The sequence below is a fragment of the Ochlerotatus camptorhynchus genome, unplaced genomic scaffold (genome assembly GCF_037179485.1).
Source record: "Ochlerotatus camptorhynchus isolate MF236.1 unplaced genomic scaffold, CSIRO-AGI_Acam_v1.1 ptg000167l, whole genome shotgun sequence".
Lineage (NCBI taxonomy): Eukaryota > Metazoa > Arthropoda > Insecta > Diptera > Culicidae > Ochlerotatus > Ochlerotatus camptorhynchus.
Window position 1 is genome coordinate 794276 of NW_027040657.1, and position 16465 is coordinate 810740.

Below are 16465 nucleotides of genomic sequence, written 5' to 3' on the forward strand. Positions count from 1 at the left end.
ACCTTCATTTGTCACCCCACCCCATCGTCAATTAATTGAATGTTTCCGAAGGACACCATTTCTCGTCGAAGAGTGTAAGTGTGTGTATGTATGTATGTGTGTTTTGTGTATACGCTACATACGAATTCATATTTATACTACAACGAAATAAAACTTTACAGCACACATGAAACGCTTAATCATCTACACCTACATGGGACTGGTTTTTGTTCTTGTTGTTGATAAACTGAAGAGGCAAAAAAGAAGAAAAAAAAAACAGCAACCGAAAAGAAAAAAACGAAAAACTCAAAACACCTTAAATAAGAATGAAAACATAGCAGAAAACAATATCACCACACTGACAAAACGAAAGCATAATAAATAAGAACAATGCGAAACAATATTTCTATATTTACAAAAGAACAAGCAGAGAAACAACTGAATGAGCTATAAATAATCAAAACGCAAAATACTACACTGAAATCGAACATATGAAATATTCTTTGCTGCCGGCTAAATCCTACGCTGCCAAAGTCTTCACTGATGATATGTATCCTCCAAGTCTGGTTTGGTTTACTGGTTGTGCTGTTTTTGGGGTTGTCAAAACATGCTAAATGAACGAACTCGGCACCTCGAATGCAATCGTGGAATTCCCCCAAGCACAGCAGAACAGCGCACTCATCTGTTGCTGTCGGATTACGGCGGAAATTTCCACCGAAAAATTGATTAAATTAATAATGAATAATTTATAGACGCGCGCGGGGCACGACTGTGAAAGTGTTCCTTTTTTGCTTCCTCTCGATCGTATATTAGCTAGCTGCCAACTAAAAGTTCGGCCGAAAATTTCCGAATTACCGGGGAAAAGTTTCACCGCCGCCGATTCGCGTAATGTTGTGGGATTTGTGTAATTAAATAATTTATCATAATCAACTGGAGCAGGGCTGATAGTGGCATTGGCGTGCGGCTGGGTTGGCATGGTTCAAATTAAACGTGTGGTGGTTGTTCCATGTTGAAATGAGACACCCTTACCAATTATGTTTCCCGAGAATAGCCGATTATAATTTTGCAATTGGCAAACTGTCTGGCTGCTTACTCATCCCTAATTGCAGGGCCAAACGAATTTCGATGGAAACCTAATTCCAAGCTATTCCGTTTGAAGTCAAATGCTTGCCTAGGTTGAAATATAACGGGCATAAGCAACTCACGATGGGGGCGCATGGCTTTCAACGCAGTAGGAAACTATTATCCAACCCTTCGCTGGGAGGGGGTTGGGATCGTAAGTCCAAGCAGGAGACGGGAGGGATGCAATCGATGTCCACACAATGTTCCACACACGTGTCCATGAAATATGAGCTGCCAATGAATGTTAGTAGGTGGTACTCAAGTATTTTTTGACACCAACTGGTCAGCACGGTTCGAAGACCGGCGTGTGCGTATTGTCACTCCGACTAATTACGACCGTTATTTGTAATTATAATAATTATTGCACACACCTTCTCTCTCTATCCAGACATCCAAAGGACACGTGGAGCGCGTTCGTTGTCAGTATTCTCCACAGAGAGGGGGAGGTTCCAAAAGGACATCACTAGGTTATTAGCTGGAGTATGTAACACACACCAACTAGCACACACTTACCCGCTCCATTGTGGTAGCCACTAGACCAGGGCGCCGAGTCAAATGCATAGTTCTAACCAGTGGTGCAAAATCTCGACAATACACGGTGATATTGACAATTCTGCTTTGGTCACTCATTTGTGCTAACAGTCATAGTCAAGGCAAATCATGTCAATTTTCAATGACAATGCTGTCAGTGACGATCATGTGTAGATTTTTTAAATTAACTAAATTTGTAAAGAGACTTGAGCAACACAATTACATGGAGCGGCTAATGTGAACGTTCTGACCTACTTGGATAACAAAAATGTGACACAGAATGTACGAAATTACACTTTTTGCTACCAGGTGAATCTTTGTCATTGGCCGAGTAGCGTCGATGTTCGATTTCCACTTGATCGATTTCCACTTTTTTTGCAGACCGAAGGCGCTTGACGCCCAATAGCTAAGTGTAAAATTTTACAGCTATACATTTTTAGCAGTGTTGGCAAAATCAGAAATCAATTGATATTTTTCCGCTCTCATGCGCTCGCAATATCGCGCGTGATATTGGAACAAAATATCATACTTGAAATTGATTTTACAAGCTCCTTTGATATTGCGAGACTATTCGCAACGTGCAAAAATCAAGCTGAGAGTTGACTCGACACAAACATGATTCCGTTGCACATCGTTTTCTTAGAAAGAGAAAGTATAGTTTGCTATCTCTTTTTACTCTTCATCAATGGCAGACACGAAGTGACTGCTGCCAGCCGTTATGGAAGTTTCGGTTGCATTCGGGAGTAAAGCAAAAATCATGAAACTCAAACTCACCACAGTTTGTTGAGATTTGCAGTTGGTGAGTTTTGTTAGCTTGATGTTCCGAGCTGCGATATCACAGCTTGCAAAACCAACCGCAGTTGTTTGCTTGTTGATTTTTGTCTACGAAAATCAAGCGTGATCTTGGGCGTTGGTGATATTTGATTTTTTGATATTTTCCCAACACTGATTTTTAGTAACTTGACAATGCTTTCCTTGTCATTTTCGCTGTATAATCGGCACTTTTTTGTTACAACACATCGTTGGGACTATTTCTAGTCTGTTGATGTAAACATAACAAATAAACAAATAAACTGGGCTGCTTGTCAAACGGCAAAAATACTGAGGGGAACTTCACTGGATTGTTTGATCAATGATAAAAAAAAAAATCACGTGAATTGAAACAGTGTAAAGTTTGTTGTTGCTATTTTCACAGCATTCAAACTCGCAAATTTAAGAAGACCTAACGCTTTTGCTAGAAACGTTTTCAAGTCTTGATTTCAGTGTGAAAATAAAATAATTTCAAAATTATTTATATTAACACTTAATATTCCATTCGAAGGCCCCTCATTAATGATGCCAACGGAACGTCAAACTAAATTTGACGTCTATTTTTGACGAATAACTGCCTTTTTATTGGCTACAGCCCAGTTAAAGAACGCTCAGTTAGCGAACAAGTACTGTAATGCAATCCATTTTTAATCTATTAGAGTCAAATCACTAGGCTCAATACTTTCTGAAAATGTCAGTCGAAGGAGTAGGCTGTGCGTGTGATCGAACATGACGTTTGTTTTTTCCGTGGAGTTTTTTTTTAATCTATAATCGGTTGCTGATCTGGCCAAAACCAGGCTCAGGAGACAATTTCTAGTTCCTCAGTCCCTATTATTTGCCGCTGATAAGCTGTTCCGAAACCAAGTAGAACCTCCACGAGACGTCCCATCATTCGTTGAGTCGCAGCGTTGAACCTGACTTTTGGCCATGAAAAGGCTTGCCAATGCACATCAAAAATCGACTACATACATCCGAACAATTTGTTTATCTCAAGTCGACGGAAAACATTCCGCGCAATTACCATAAACCGGACTAGTTCATGTTGATCTTCGTTAAGCTTCGCCCACAATTTGGACTTCTACATCAACACATGGTGAGTTCGTTCAATTTTGTAAATTGTTATCTTTTCAAACCAGTAACGTTGGGAGATCACCTTTTTGTGGTATAAGATCTACCACCGAACCCTAGTCGTGACAACTTCAAACTAGGGAATCAGGATTTTCCAGTAATCAAAGGATTACATTGTGCTTGTTACTTTTTATGACTTGATAATAGTGACAAGACTCGGGTATGACCAGCGCCGTGATGCATTTCTATATTGTATATTTCAAATCAAAAATATTGTTTATGTTCATTAGAGTGATGCAAAATTTGAAATTTTCGCTCCACAATACTTAAACGATTCCAAATCGGATCCTGACTAACCTCTCAAAATTTGAACCCATTTGGTGAGAAACTGAGATGGCACAAACCATTTAAAGTTTGTATGGGAATTACTATGGTAAAACCAAGATTTTTGTTCATGTCTATCTAATAATTCACCATAACGGTCTGATTCAAATCTTTCAACTGTACTTCCCAGCTACAACTTTGCTCAAGAGCACTTTTTGATTAAATGCAAGGATCGAAAGTTATCAATGGTTCAATGCGCTGATGTCTCATGATCATGCTCAATCAACTACTCAGCAGGCAACATTGGTGTTTATGGCGCGTAGAATAGGACACAAAAATCATGGCTACTAGATCACACTGCAAAATACAGTGTTGCCTACAGAGCAGCTGCTTGATCATGCCATAAGTTTACCAATCTCTTAAATAATTAATAACTTTTTCCTGTCTCGTTTTACATAGAAACAATCTTCAGCAAAGTTGTAGCTGAGGAAATTTTCTTTAAGAATGGCTTCCGAACTGTTTCGCAGCTTAATATGGATAAAGACTAGAAGGCAATGAACAAAAAGTTGAGATTTCCCATAGTAATTTACATGTAAACTTCAAATGGCTTGTGCGAAGTCTGTTTCTAACCAAAAGAGTTGTAACTTTGGGAGGCTAATCAGAATCCGATTTGAAACCATTTAAGCACTGTGGAGCGGAAAAGTCAAATTTTGCATTAGTCTAATGTTCATAGAGTTTACATAATCCTTTTCCCTTTGTCCTTCTCATTTTCCTTTCCCTCTTCTATTTTCGGTCATAAAAGGCTAGGGCAAGAGTTAGCCCCAACCGTCATAAGAAAATGGAGCATCACTTAACCTTTCTAGCTGTGATGCTTCCAACAACCAACCAATCATATAATTACCAAAATCGGAACGTACAGGACGAGATGTCCACGTTTCATCCATTTATAGGATTCTGAAGCATCTTCGATTTAAACAGGCCTGATGTTTTCTGAATCATCTTGCCCCTTAAATGCTGCACAGTAGGCCTGGCCGTTTTGATATGTGTGACGCATCTTCGATGTGAAACATATATCAAATCCCAATTAACAATTAGGGTTTTATGAGGGTTCTGTAGACTATGCATTAGACTTGTAGCATGCTTTAAAACCGTGATTAAACTTGCAATGTTACTTAGGAATAGACAAGAAAGATTGCATCTCTTTCCAAAATGAAACCAGATCTAATTTATCCACACCACTCACAAAGCTGTCCTTTCGGTGGCACCGTAATTGACCATATAACTTAATGACCCTTCGGCGTATGAACATGTTGAAAACAGGCTTGCTTCCACTCACGCTATAAAAAAATGATTTTCGGAATTTTGGAATCATTAGATGTTATAATGATATTTTGTACTTGATACAAGAAGAAGTGGGAAGACAAGTGTTTGACACATAAAACCAGTAAAATTCGCTTTCAGATAGTCACAATCAACGATTTTACGACCCGCGAGTGCTCACTCTGAGTAAACGCTCACGAATCACAAAATCGCTGATTGCGACACTCTGAAAGCGGCATTATCAGATTTCATGTGTCAGACACATACTTTACAACCTCTTCTTTTAACCTACAAGTACAACATATCATAATAACGTCTAATGATTTTAAAATTTCGATTTTTTTTTATATCAAGTGAGTGAGGAAGCAACCCTGGTTGAGAATGTTGATCTCAAGCCCCATTCAGCTGGTTGTATGGGCAATTTGGCTAGTCCCTGTCAATCACGGAATAGCAACTACAAAGTTTACGGTCAGCTAAGGCCAGCATCGAAAAGTTTTCAATACCCGCCGGCTTCCAAGTCTAGCCACCACAGCATGCTCATATAATCAATCGATTCCTGGAAAGCCATTCAATACACACGGCGGGGTAGGTGTACCAATACGATTTGCATTCAAAAGGTGCTCAAGTTGCATAGCGACGAACGGACGGGTGCTGGTGGGTGGTGGGATGCACCGAACCCACATTCCTCCCATCCATCGCGCCAAACTAAATTGATAGTAATTTCAGATTTTAATAGAATTAATAATGGCGCGCTGATGTGGAAAATGAATAATGAATGAGTGACATTTAATCTGATTATACATAAATAGTTACATGTATACATAACCTTCTAGTTAACAAACTTCCTTCGCTCTCGCGGTGTTCAACTATGTGTGTTAAGTTGCTTTTTTTTTTGTTGCGTGTTTTGTGTGTGTGTGTTAATTATACGCTAACGTATAACATTTTCCCATTGACTTTTCCTTTTTTCTATCATTTGCATTTTTCCCCATTTACCTAACTAATACATATACGTGTAACTACTAATTAATTGATTGATTGGTTCTCTGTAATCAGTGTAATTGGCGTAAAAATAAATTATTAATCATTACTCTCCTACACGTTAAACTGGTAAAGGATAAAAATAAAGCAAAATTGCGAGACGAGCCGGAACAGGGCTGAAACTGTCTCTAAAAAAAAACTTTAGCTAAAATCTAAAACTCAAAACAAAAAATACCATAAACTCAAATTTAATTAGTTCACTTGGGATAGATTTTACGTCTCAGTTGAAATTAACATAGTTCACTTCAATTCAGGTTGATAGCAAATCACATGTGTAGGGGAGTAGTAAAAACGAATTCCAGTTCACTTGGGGTGGTAAAAATAAAGCATCAAATCAACAAACAAAAAAAAACGAAAGCTGACTACTAGCCTTTGGTTTCTTTCTGGGAAGGCTTCACGGCCGCCGGATCTCTTCCTTTTTCGTTTCCCAAATTCGTCACATTTTAATCGAAAAAAAAAATACCACTAACTCTCTTTGCTACAACATCGATAATAACACTTCCCGGAGTGGATCCCCGCCGTCCTTCCCAGCCGTCAGGCTCTAAATCTACTACCTTGCTTCTCGACTACGGTGGTGAGAGTAATAATCGTAAGAATAATTAATAATTGAAGTAAAAATATGCGAACGTGAATGAAAAAAAAAAAAACTAATTTAACAAATATCCAGCTAACGTTTCCTATTTTCCTCTGGCCTGCTTTTTGTGCTAGTTTGCAAGTTGTGTTTTTGTGTGTTGGTTCTACCATTATCGTTGGAATTTTTTTTTTGGTTATCTCCATTATTTTTAAACAAGTAACGAAAAAAAAAAAAAAAATTATAATCAAAAAAGGATAAAGATAAAACAGGAAAACGACCACCAACATATCTGAAAACAGGACATCAAAACTCCTCTTACACAACCTTGTCCACTTTAGTAGTCTGTCTTGTATCATCTGGGCCCTCAGTACTTGACGACCGAGCGATTGTTTCCTCTTTTCTCTGCTGCTGTTTGCAATGTGTGTTGTCTGATGTAAAATAAGTCTATCGTGAAACAATTACACTCAACTTTTGTCTCTTTCTCTTCTTGTACGGGTAAAACAAACAAGACGACAGAACGAACAGAACGACGAACGTAGAAGCTGCTCCCCCTCGACATTTCCCTCGCTAGTGTTGTTGTCCCGAGTATGCGGCTGCCTGCTGGGTGTGTGAATTCCTGCCTCACTCCTACCTTCATTTTGTATATGTGTGTGTGTACCTTTACTAATACGGCTTTGAAGCGTCCTTCGAGCGCTTCAGTTGCACTTTCAGCCGCTTGGTGCCGATCTGGAAACCGTGCATCGCCTGGATGGCGGCCTGCGCCGATGCCGCATTGTCGAACGACACGAAGCCGAAGCACTTGGACAGGTTGGTCTGCTTGTCGATGAACACCTTGGCGGACACTACGTTGCCGAACGGGAGGAACGTCGACGCCAGGTCGGTGTCGGTGAACTCCTGCGGCAGGTGGTAGATGAACAGGTTGCAACCCTCGGGGCCTGTGTGGGGAGGAAGAAGGATGAAGAAACAATTGTTAGTCAAAATTCGAACTGAATTATAAGTAGGGTGTTTTCAGTCAGTTGACGGAAAATGGATCTAAAACTACTAACTCGTTATCATAAACTTTCATGATGGGCAGACAAACTCTGACTATCAGGTTGTTTTTTTTTCAATGCATGTAATGTGATTTTTTTTTGAAGATTAAAAAATTGCATCCTAAAAGTGACAAATTTAAGATTAAAAAATTGCATCCTAAAAGTGACAAATTTCTACGGGCTGAAGATATTTATAACATGAGAGGGTTAGAAGAAAAGGGGTGTAAGTGACTTTGATCGATTCTCTTCATCGACTTTCTCTTTTGATAGTCACAGCTTTATAAACAGATTTTGCGCTATTTCCGCCACCATTGGCGTAGCTAGAAAATTCATCTGGAGGGGGTCTGTTGTATTTTTTTTGCTAAACTACGGTTAAATAAAAACTCGCGAAGATGCTATTGAATCAAATTACGTCAAGCCAACTTGTTTTTGTGTATTTTTTTCCTGTGACCAATAATGTGACATTGAGGCGTACTATTATTTTAATGGTTAATATTTTATATTTGGGATTTTTTACGATCGGGACCACGATTGTGGGAGCCTTAAAAGCTTACTGATTTTGAACAAACAATGATCGTTTGTTCATGCTTTTAGTAATGAAATCACATAGCGTCCGGATCTCATAAATTTAAGCATCTCAAACTTAAAAAAATATCAGAGTTTGGTTATTTCATGAATTTTGTAACTAGCTTTTTTTTATTTGGAAAATTTCATAATCAGTTAAATCTTAGAAATACGAACCAAAATTAAAGTCTAGAATAAGGAATTTTATGATTTTCTAAAATTCTGGCTTTTAAACATGGTAAAGTGCACACAGAATAAATTACATACATTTAGGACTAAGGAAAATGTGCAAGGTATATGTCCATTAGGCTGATGCAAAATTTGAAATTTTCGCTCCACGGTGTTCAAACGGTTTCAAATCGGGTCCTGATTAGCCTCCGAAAGTTTAAACTCATTTGATTAGAAACTGACTTGGCACAAACCATATGGAAATTACAATGGGAAAACAAAACCTTTTGTTCATTGTCTTTTAGCCTTTTTACATATTGTACTGTTAATAAATTCTATTGCTATTCTTATGGGAATTTTTATCAGCTGAAAATCGTTTTTCAGCCAAACGTCAAATGAAAAAGTTATTAATTGTTTAAGAGATTGATAATCTTATGGCAAGATTAAGCAACTGTATTGTCGGCAACACTGTATTCTGCAGTGTGACATAGAAGCCATGATTTTTGTCCTCTATTCTACGCGCCATAAACACCAATGTTGCCTGCTGAACAGTTGATTGAGCATAATCATAAGACGTCAGTGACTTGAATGAAGAGTGAACTGGTGAATTTTGAGATGGTTTCTTCATAGTAATTCCCATACAAACTTCAAATGGTTTGTGCCAAGTCAGTTTCTCACTAAAGGAGTTCAAATTTTGGGAGGCTAATCAGGGCCCAATTTGGAACGGTTTGAGCCAGGGCTTGAAAGGGGATCGCATATCGACTGTGACTGCGTGATCGCGTACGTTTTCTGCATTCAATGTGCGAAGCAAGCACGTTGGTTTGACTGGCAAAATGGCGCAGTCGTTCTGCCTTTTGTCGATTGCTTGTGTGCTGTTTGCTGCAGCAGCTCGGTGGAAGCCGATTTTTCAATTCATTCATTCTCCCGCTTATCGTGCATGTTGAAAGTTGAAGCTGCAGAATGACCGGGAGTATGCTGCGTATTTTGTTTTCATTTCTCTTTTCCAATGGTGAGCTATGCTGTACGAGTCTCTCGATAGACGCGGTAGGAAATTAATATGTTATATTCACCGCTATAACTCGGCTGTTTTCAAACAAATCGATCTAATTTTTAATATTTAAAGTCTCTGGTTGCTATTACGGCCAAATTTGACCGATTTTGAATCTTTTGGCACCATAGGATTCAGAAACTTGTCTTCTTTCTGGACATTGCCAACAATGTCCATTTGGAATAGTCTGGTTCTAAGAAATCCGGATTGTTTCAGAACTAAGCATTTTCTTGCCTTTTGCTAGAATTTTGAAGGAATCGATATCAAAGTAGAATCTCCTTCAAGAAACAATTTCAGCTTACTTGAGGACCAGTTTAAGGTTTCTCCCGGAACGGCCATTCCGGCGCAGGTTCCCGTAGGGCCTCTAGTGGCCATAGAAGTGTTTGGGAAGAAACCGCTACAATATGGGTATCAAAATTCATGAATTTACAGCAGGAGACTGTTTATTATAATTTTGTGATCATCCGATGGATTGTCCCGGAGTAGGTGCCCGTAGGGCCTCTAGTGGCCATAGAAGTGTTTGGAAAGAAACCCCTGCAATGATTTTGCAGATTTTGCTCCACATCCACCAAAGCAGGTCCGTCCAGATTATTCTTTTGCATTTCAGTTTGACCTGACTGGTTTGTAATTTCATACTACAATAGCTCTTCGAGGTTTATATGGCAATTACAAGGAAAAAAAAAGATTTTGATTTATTTTCTTCGTTTTAGCCTTTTTCCAAAATGATATACGGGTATGCCTACTATCTTTTCTTATGTAAAATTTGGAGACTACTTTTTGATAGAACTTTCTCAAATTTTCTCGTAATAATTTCCTTATAAAAATCAAAGAGCAGTATGAGATTGCAACCAAATGGGTTCAAATTTCTGGAGAATACTCAGAAATTATAATCGATTGAGCAGGGTAGAGCAAAATCTATATTTTTAAACACCCTTGTATGGTTAGTCGTGGATTTGCTGAATATAATTTATGAACATTTTCTGTCTGTTGTTTAGGCAACCCAGCAATCTCTAGCGTAAAAAATGTATTGAATTTGAGGGAAAAAACGGTAAAGAATTCGAACTGGGGTCATTTCTTTATTATCTTACAGGTTTGTCCTAATAAAGGGTGGTTAGTGAAATGTTACGTTTATTTCCTTTGCGAGTGGACTAAAGGGTATCAGAGTATCAAAATTTAATAAAATGTTGCCCTTGGGTAGAGTTTATATTAGATGGAAGGAAAAAATAGAGTTTATCTCAGTGAATTTCAGTTCAACTTTTCGAGGTTTTCAGAACATCACATGCTATAAGAGTACATAGGTTGAGAACGAATGATCTTAGAAACAAGGTTGTAGGGTGAAGCACTACTTCGGAATATTGGAAAAATTTCTGTTATACGCATCACAAGTTTAATTAAAAAAGCTGTGTGTATGGCGCTGTCAGAAGACTGATTTTTGGGGGTTTGCCGAAGTGAAGTGAGGTATGCTGCAATGGAACCGCACCTTATATTTATAATTAAGAGTGATACTATCTGCTCACCGCTTTTTCTGCGCTTTCCTTCAATCAATTGGAAAACAGCGGAGACAGGAAAAACAGCGATGAAATAGTGGTGACCACTAGCACAACACCATCCAATTTGTTGAGGGACTACGGTTGAACAAAAATATATTCCCCAAAATATCCCCAAAATATGACGAGCATGTCGCGATGCAGAGTCGATCTTCAGTGAAATTAACTTTCCTCTCATCTCTGAATTCTATCAGCATCGATGTTAATGTATTTCTTGGTTTTCCCCGATGAAAAACTGGTACCTAACGCACTAGCTAGCGCGTCAAGAATCGCACGCATTTTGGGCAAGTCAATCGAAGACAAAGGCATATTCCTCACAGCCACAAGCTTCACGCACGAATCGACAATGATTTGTTCATTAATAGCCACGGACGTTTTTTTTTTCATTTTCTTCGATTTTGCTTCCACTTCCTCACCCTCCTTAAAAAAAACCCTTTCCTTGGCCAACGCGAAATGTGTACAGCGAAAATTACGCACAAAATTTCCCGCATCAAAATTCTTCTGGAAATATTTACAACTTTCATCACCACTCAACCTACACCACACACCCACGTAATTTTGCACAACGAAATCCTTCGCCAAATCACGAAACTTCCTCTTGTCTGCGATTTTCTTTCCAATTTCAACCAGTTTCTTATTAAAAACCACACTGCTAAGTTTGCAAATAACGGCGCCGGTGGTGTAGTGGTAAGCGTGATTACCTCTCACCCCAGCAGGCCTGGGTTCAATCCCAGTCGGCGCAACATCTCTGATCACGCCTTCCTTCGGATGGGAAGTAAAGCCGTTGGTCCCCGGTTCATGAGTTGATGGGTCGATAGGTGTAGGGTCCAGGTGTGGGAGCTGCCTTCCTGGCACGTCGGTAGCATTGGTGCTCAGCACGGAAAACAAGATCGACGGAAAAAACAAACCAAAGGAAAAAAAAAACCCAAATTTATCCATCTATGGTGTGATCAGACCCTTCTTACTTATTCAAGTTTATTTATTTTATTGTCATTATCAGTGACCAAGCCCTCCACCCCCGTGTCATCCAGTGACGCTACGCCACTGCCTGGGGGTACCCGGAATATATCCGGGTGTAGTCTATTTGCCTCACCAATCACCTTATCTTCGTATTTTAATGTGATTTAATGGGTTTTAATTCAATTCATATTCAAGCAACTTCCCCGGGGTACCCGGAACATGTCCAAGTGTGTCCAATGTGGTCTGGAACACTTAACACGACTTGCATTGATCTTATTTTTGAATTCTGTAGTAATTTGATGTGTCGCATGATGGTTTTAATACGTTTTCCGTTAAATCCAGCGTGAAGGCCCATATTCACCGGATCTTATTCCGGCCATATCTCCGGAACCGGTTCACCGATTCCAAAACCGTTCAATGGGACCCCAAGACCTATCATTTGGCACCAAGTTTGTCCAAATCGGTTGAGCGATTGCTGAGAAACGTGAGCGCATTCATTTCGTAACATACACACACATATACACACATATGCACATACACACACACACGCACACACACACACACACACACACACACACACACACACACACACACACACACACACACACACACACACACACACACACACACACACACACACACACACACACACACACACACACACACACACACACACACACACACACACACACACACACACACACACACACACACACACACACACACACACACACACACACAGGGCTACAAATGGTGAGTTGACAACCTAGCTCTGGTTCTCACAAGTTCCTACCTCACGCCTCCCCGTGGTGTAGCCTGGGCAATGTTGTCCTTCTGACAATAGCAAAGTGAGGGGGTGCGACGCGAACACTGGCGCGGTAACCATAACACGGCGATAGAGGAAATGCTTCGTCAACCCGCAGGAGTGCCAACCGGCACATTAGGATCGACGCCAGTAAGATCCTTATTACGGCATACTGGATACGGCATGGAACTATGGACACGACACGGCACAATGGATTGGATACCACGCTACAGGGCTGACAGTCGTGCTATTCTGCTCCCTAAGTAAAGAAGGGTGACACCTTCTTGAAATGGCGAGTGGGCTAATAGTGCGGCTGCCCCCGTCCCGGTAAAACCTTGGCAGGCCTCCGGATACGTTCAAAACTCGTCACCAATTGGTGATTGGTGAGTAGTAGGCTCAGATGTAACATTCCTGACTTACGCCGATCTGGCTCTGAACACGGCCCCCATGAAGGACCGTGTCAACCCTAGCATGGCCTCCCTGCTTGCATAGATAACCATGGGATCACGATAGGAGACTACATACAACGAGTGGAGATAGCGGCCCGAAGGGGGGACCCATCAGAATGGATAAAATTGGAGAAAAAAATAAAAATGAAGAAAAAGAAAAAACCAAAAAAAATATGAAGAACGACGGCAATACGCCAGACAGTGAAAACGGAGGAGCAAACGTGTTCGCAAGGAGTGGGATATTGCAGAGATCACCAGTGTCGAACCTGGGGGTCACTGCGAGTTCCAGCAGCAGCAGTAAGTTTCAAGAAGAGCAGCCAGGCGTTGGGCTAAGCCAGATATTCACACCAATATCCAGTAGTAGCAAATCCCAAGAACTGCAGCTCGGGAGAACCAAAATGACGGAGGTCAGGAGGAAGATCGATGATCTCTATGTGTTCGTGAAGGATAAAAACAACGTACACAAAGAGATCAAGCAACTTGTGACCGGTATCAAATCCGGCATAACAGTGGCAGATCGGGAATGTCAAGAGTGGAGAAAAAGGGCCGAAAATGCCGAAAAGGCTCTGCTGGAGGCCAAGGAGAGCATAAGACTGGCTCAAGCACATGAGACTCCGAAGGGACCCACAAATCCACGTCCTGAAAAGAGAGATAGGGACACGCCAGGAGATGAGGAGGAGCCCAAAAAACGCAGGGACGACGAGGAAGGCATCAAGGAGATGGGAGAAAATGGTGCGTGGCGTAAAGTCGAGAACCAGAAGGAGAGGAAGAAAAAACAGAAGGAAGATGAAGTGAGGAAGAAGGAAGAGGAAGCGAGGAGGAAGGAAGAAGAAGCGAGGAAGAAGGAAGAGAAGAAGAAGGAAGACAGGAAGAATAAGGAGAAGCCTAGGCCTCGTAGGGAGAGAAGCAAGGGTGACGCTCTGGTTGTTGAGGCGAAGGACAAAACGTCCTACGCAGCACTCCTCCGGAAAGTGAGAGATGATCCGGAGTTGAAACAACTAGGCGAGAATGTGGTGAAAACCAGGCGAACCCAGAAAGGCGAGATGCTATTCGAGCTGAAAAGGGACCCTACGGTTAAGAGCTCAGCTTTTAAGGAGCTCGTCGAAAAATCTCTTGGCGAGACGGCGAACGTAAGAGCCTTATCCCAGGAGTCAGTGGTCGAGTGCAGGGATCTGGACGAGATCACAACAGAAGACGAGTTGAAAAGTGCGCTAAAGGTGCAATGCAACCTGGGAGACGTACCGATGGCAATTCGGTTGAGAAAGACGTATGGTGGCACGCAGACGGCGTCGATACGACTTTCTTCGGACGCAGCTAACGAGCTGCTGAAGACTGGCCGAATCAAGGTTGGGTGGTCAGTGTGCCCGTTGAAAGCTATTCCTCGGGTATCTAAGAAAATGGAGAGATGCTACAAATGCATGGGCTTCGGTCACCAGGCGAGACACTGCAAAGGCCCTGACAGATCTGATCTGTGCAGGAAATGCGGAGAGAAGGGGCACGTTGCAAAAGACTGTACAAAGCAACCGAGGTGCATGCTCTGCAAAAAGGAGGACGGAAATGGCCATGTGACGGGAAGTTTCAGGTGCCCTGAGTTCAAGAAGGCGATGGTGGGCCAGCAATAATGAAGGTAACCCAAATAAATCTCAATCATTGTAACACAGCACAGCAACTGTTGTGGCAGTCAACAACGGAAACAAAGTGCGACGTTGCAATCATTGCAGAGCCATACCGAGTCCCTCTCGATAATGGTAACTGGGTGGCGGATAGAGCAGGAATGGCGGCCATACAAGTCATGGGCAGGTATCCCATACAACAAGTATGGCAAGCTCATATGAAGGTTTCGTGATCGCCAAAATCAATGGAATCTTTGTATGTAGTTGCTACGCACCCCCGAGATGGACAATTGAGCAGTTCCACCAGATGCTAGATGGGCTCACCGAAGAGCTCATTGGACGGAGACCAGTCGTCATCGCAGGAGACTTCAATGCTTGGGCAGTGGATTGGGGGAGCAGATGTACCAACGCAAGAGGGTATAGCCTGCTGGAAGCTCTGGCAAAGTTGAACGTCAGTCTGGCCAACGAAGGAACCATCAGCACCTTCCGCAAAGATGGTAGGGAATCCATTATCGACGTTACTTTCTGCAGTACGTCGCTAATGGCAAATATGAACTGGACGGTGTGCGAGGAGTACACCCATAGTGACCATCAGGCGATCCGGTACAGTATCGGCGAACGAACACCGGTGGAAATGCGGAGGACGAAAGTAAGCGAGCGGAAGTGGAAGACGAAGGCATTCAATAAGGATCTCTTCATCGAAGCTCTAAGGGTAGACAACAGCGTCCCGGGCCTAAGCGCGAATGAGTTGACCGAATTATTAGCAAGGGCATGTGACACAACTATGCCGAGAAAACTGGAGCCAACGAACAGGCGGCGTCCAGCCTACTGGTGGAACGAGGAAATTAGCACCCTCCGTGCTACTTGTCTTCTAGCCAGAAGGCGTGCTCAGAGAGCAAGAACAGAAGCAGACAGAGAGGAGCGCAGGGTGGTGTTCCGAGAGGCCAGGGCTGCACTGAAACGAAAGATAAAGCTGAGCAAGTCAAATAGTTTCAAGGAGTTGTGCCGCGATGCCGATGCCAACCCCTGGGGCAACGCATACCGAGTTGCGATGGCGAAGATCAGAGGCCCAACGATGCCGGTTGAAATGTGTCACAACAAGCTGAAAGTCATCGTGGAGGGACTTTTCCCACAGCATGACCCAACGAACTGGCCACCTACACCATATGGCGAGGTAGATGAAGACAACGTTGAACAAGTCTCCAACGAGGAACTCATAGCAGCAGCGAAAGGGTTGAAAGCGAATAAAGCTCCCGGCCCGGATGGAATTCCCAACGTGGCGTTGAAGGCGGCGATCCAGACGTTCCCGGACATGTTCAGGATGGTGCTGCAGAAATGTCTGGACGATGGTCAGTTCCCTGATAGGTGGAAGGTACAAAAGCTTGTGCTGTTGCCGAAGCCCGGAAAACCGCCGGGGGATCCTGCATCGTATAGGCCAATATGCTTGCTGGATACTGTAGGAAAGCTCTTAGAGAGGATCATCCTCAACAGGCTGACGAAATGCACGGAGAGTG

At 42.0% G+C, this 16465-nt stretch overlaps 1 protein-coding gene across 5 annotated transcripts in view; it reads right to left on the reverse strand.

The window, feature by feature from the left end:
- Window positions 1-5284: 5284 nt before the first annotated feature.
- Window positions 5285-16465, reverse strand: part of bru1 (bruno 1) — a 756396-nt gene continuing 745215 nt past the window's right edge. For all 5 annotated transcript variants that reach the window (XM_065222372.1, XM_065222373.1, XM_065222374.1 and 2 more), the window contains one exon: window positions 5285-7701. In XM_065222372.1, the coding sequence (XP_065078444.1) occupies window positions 7430-7701 (272 nt within the window). In that variant the 3' untranslated portion in view covers window positions 5285-7429. The remainder of the gene's footprint in view (window positions 7702-16465) is intronic.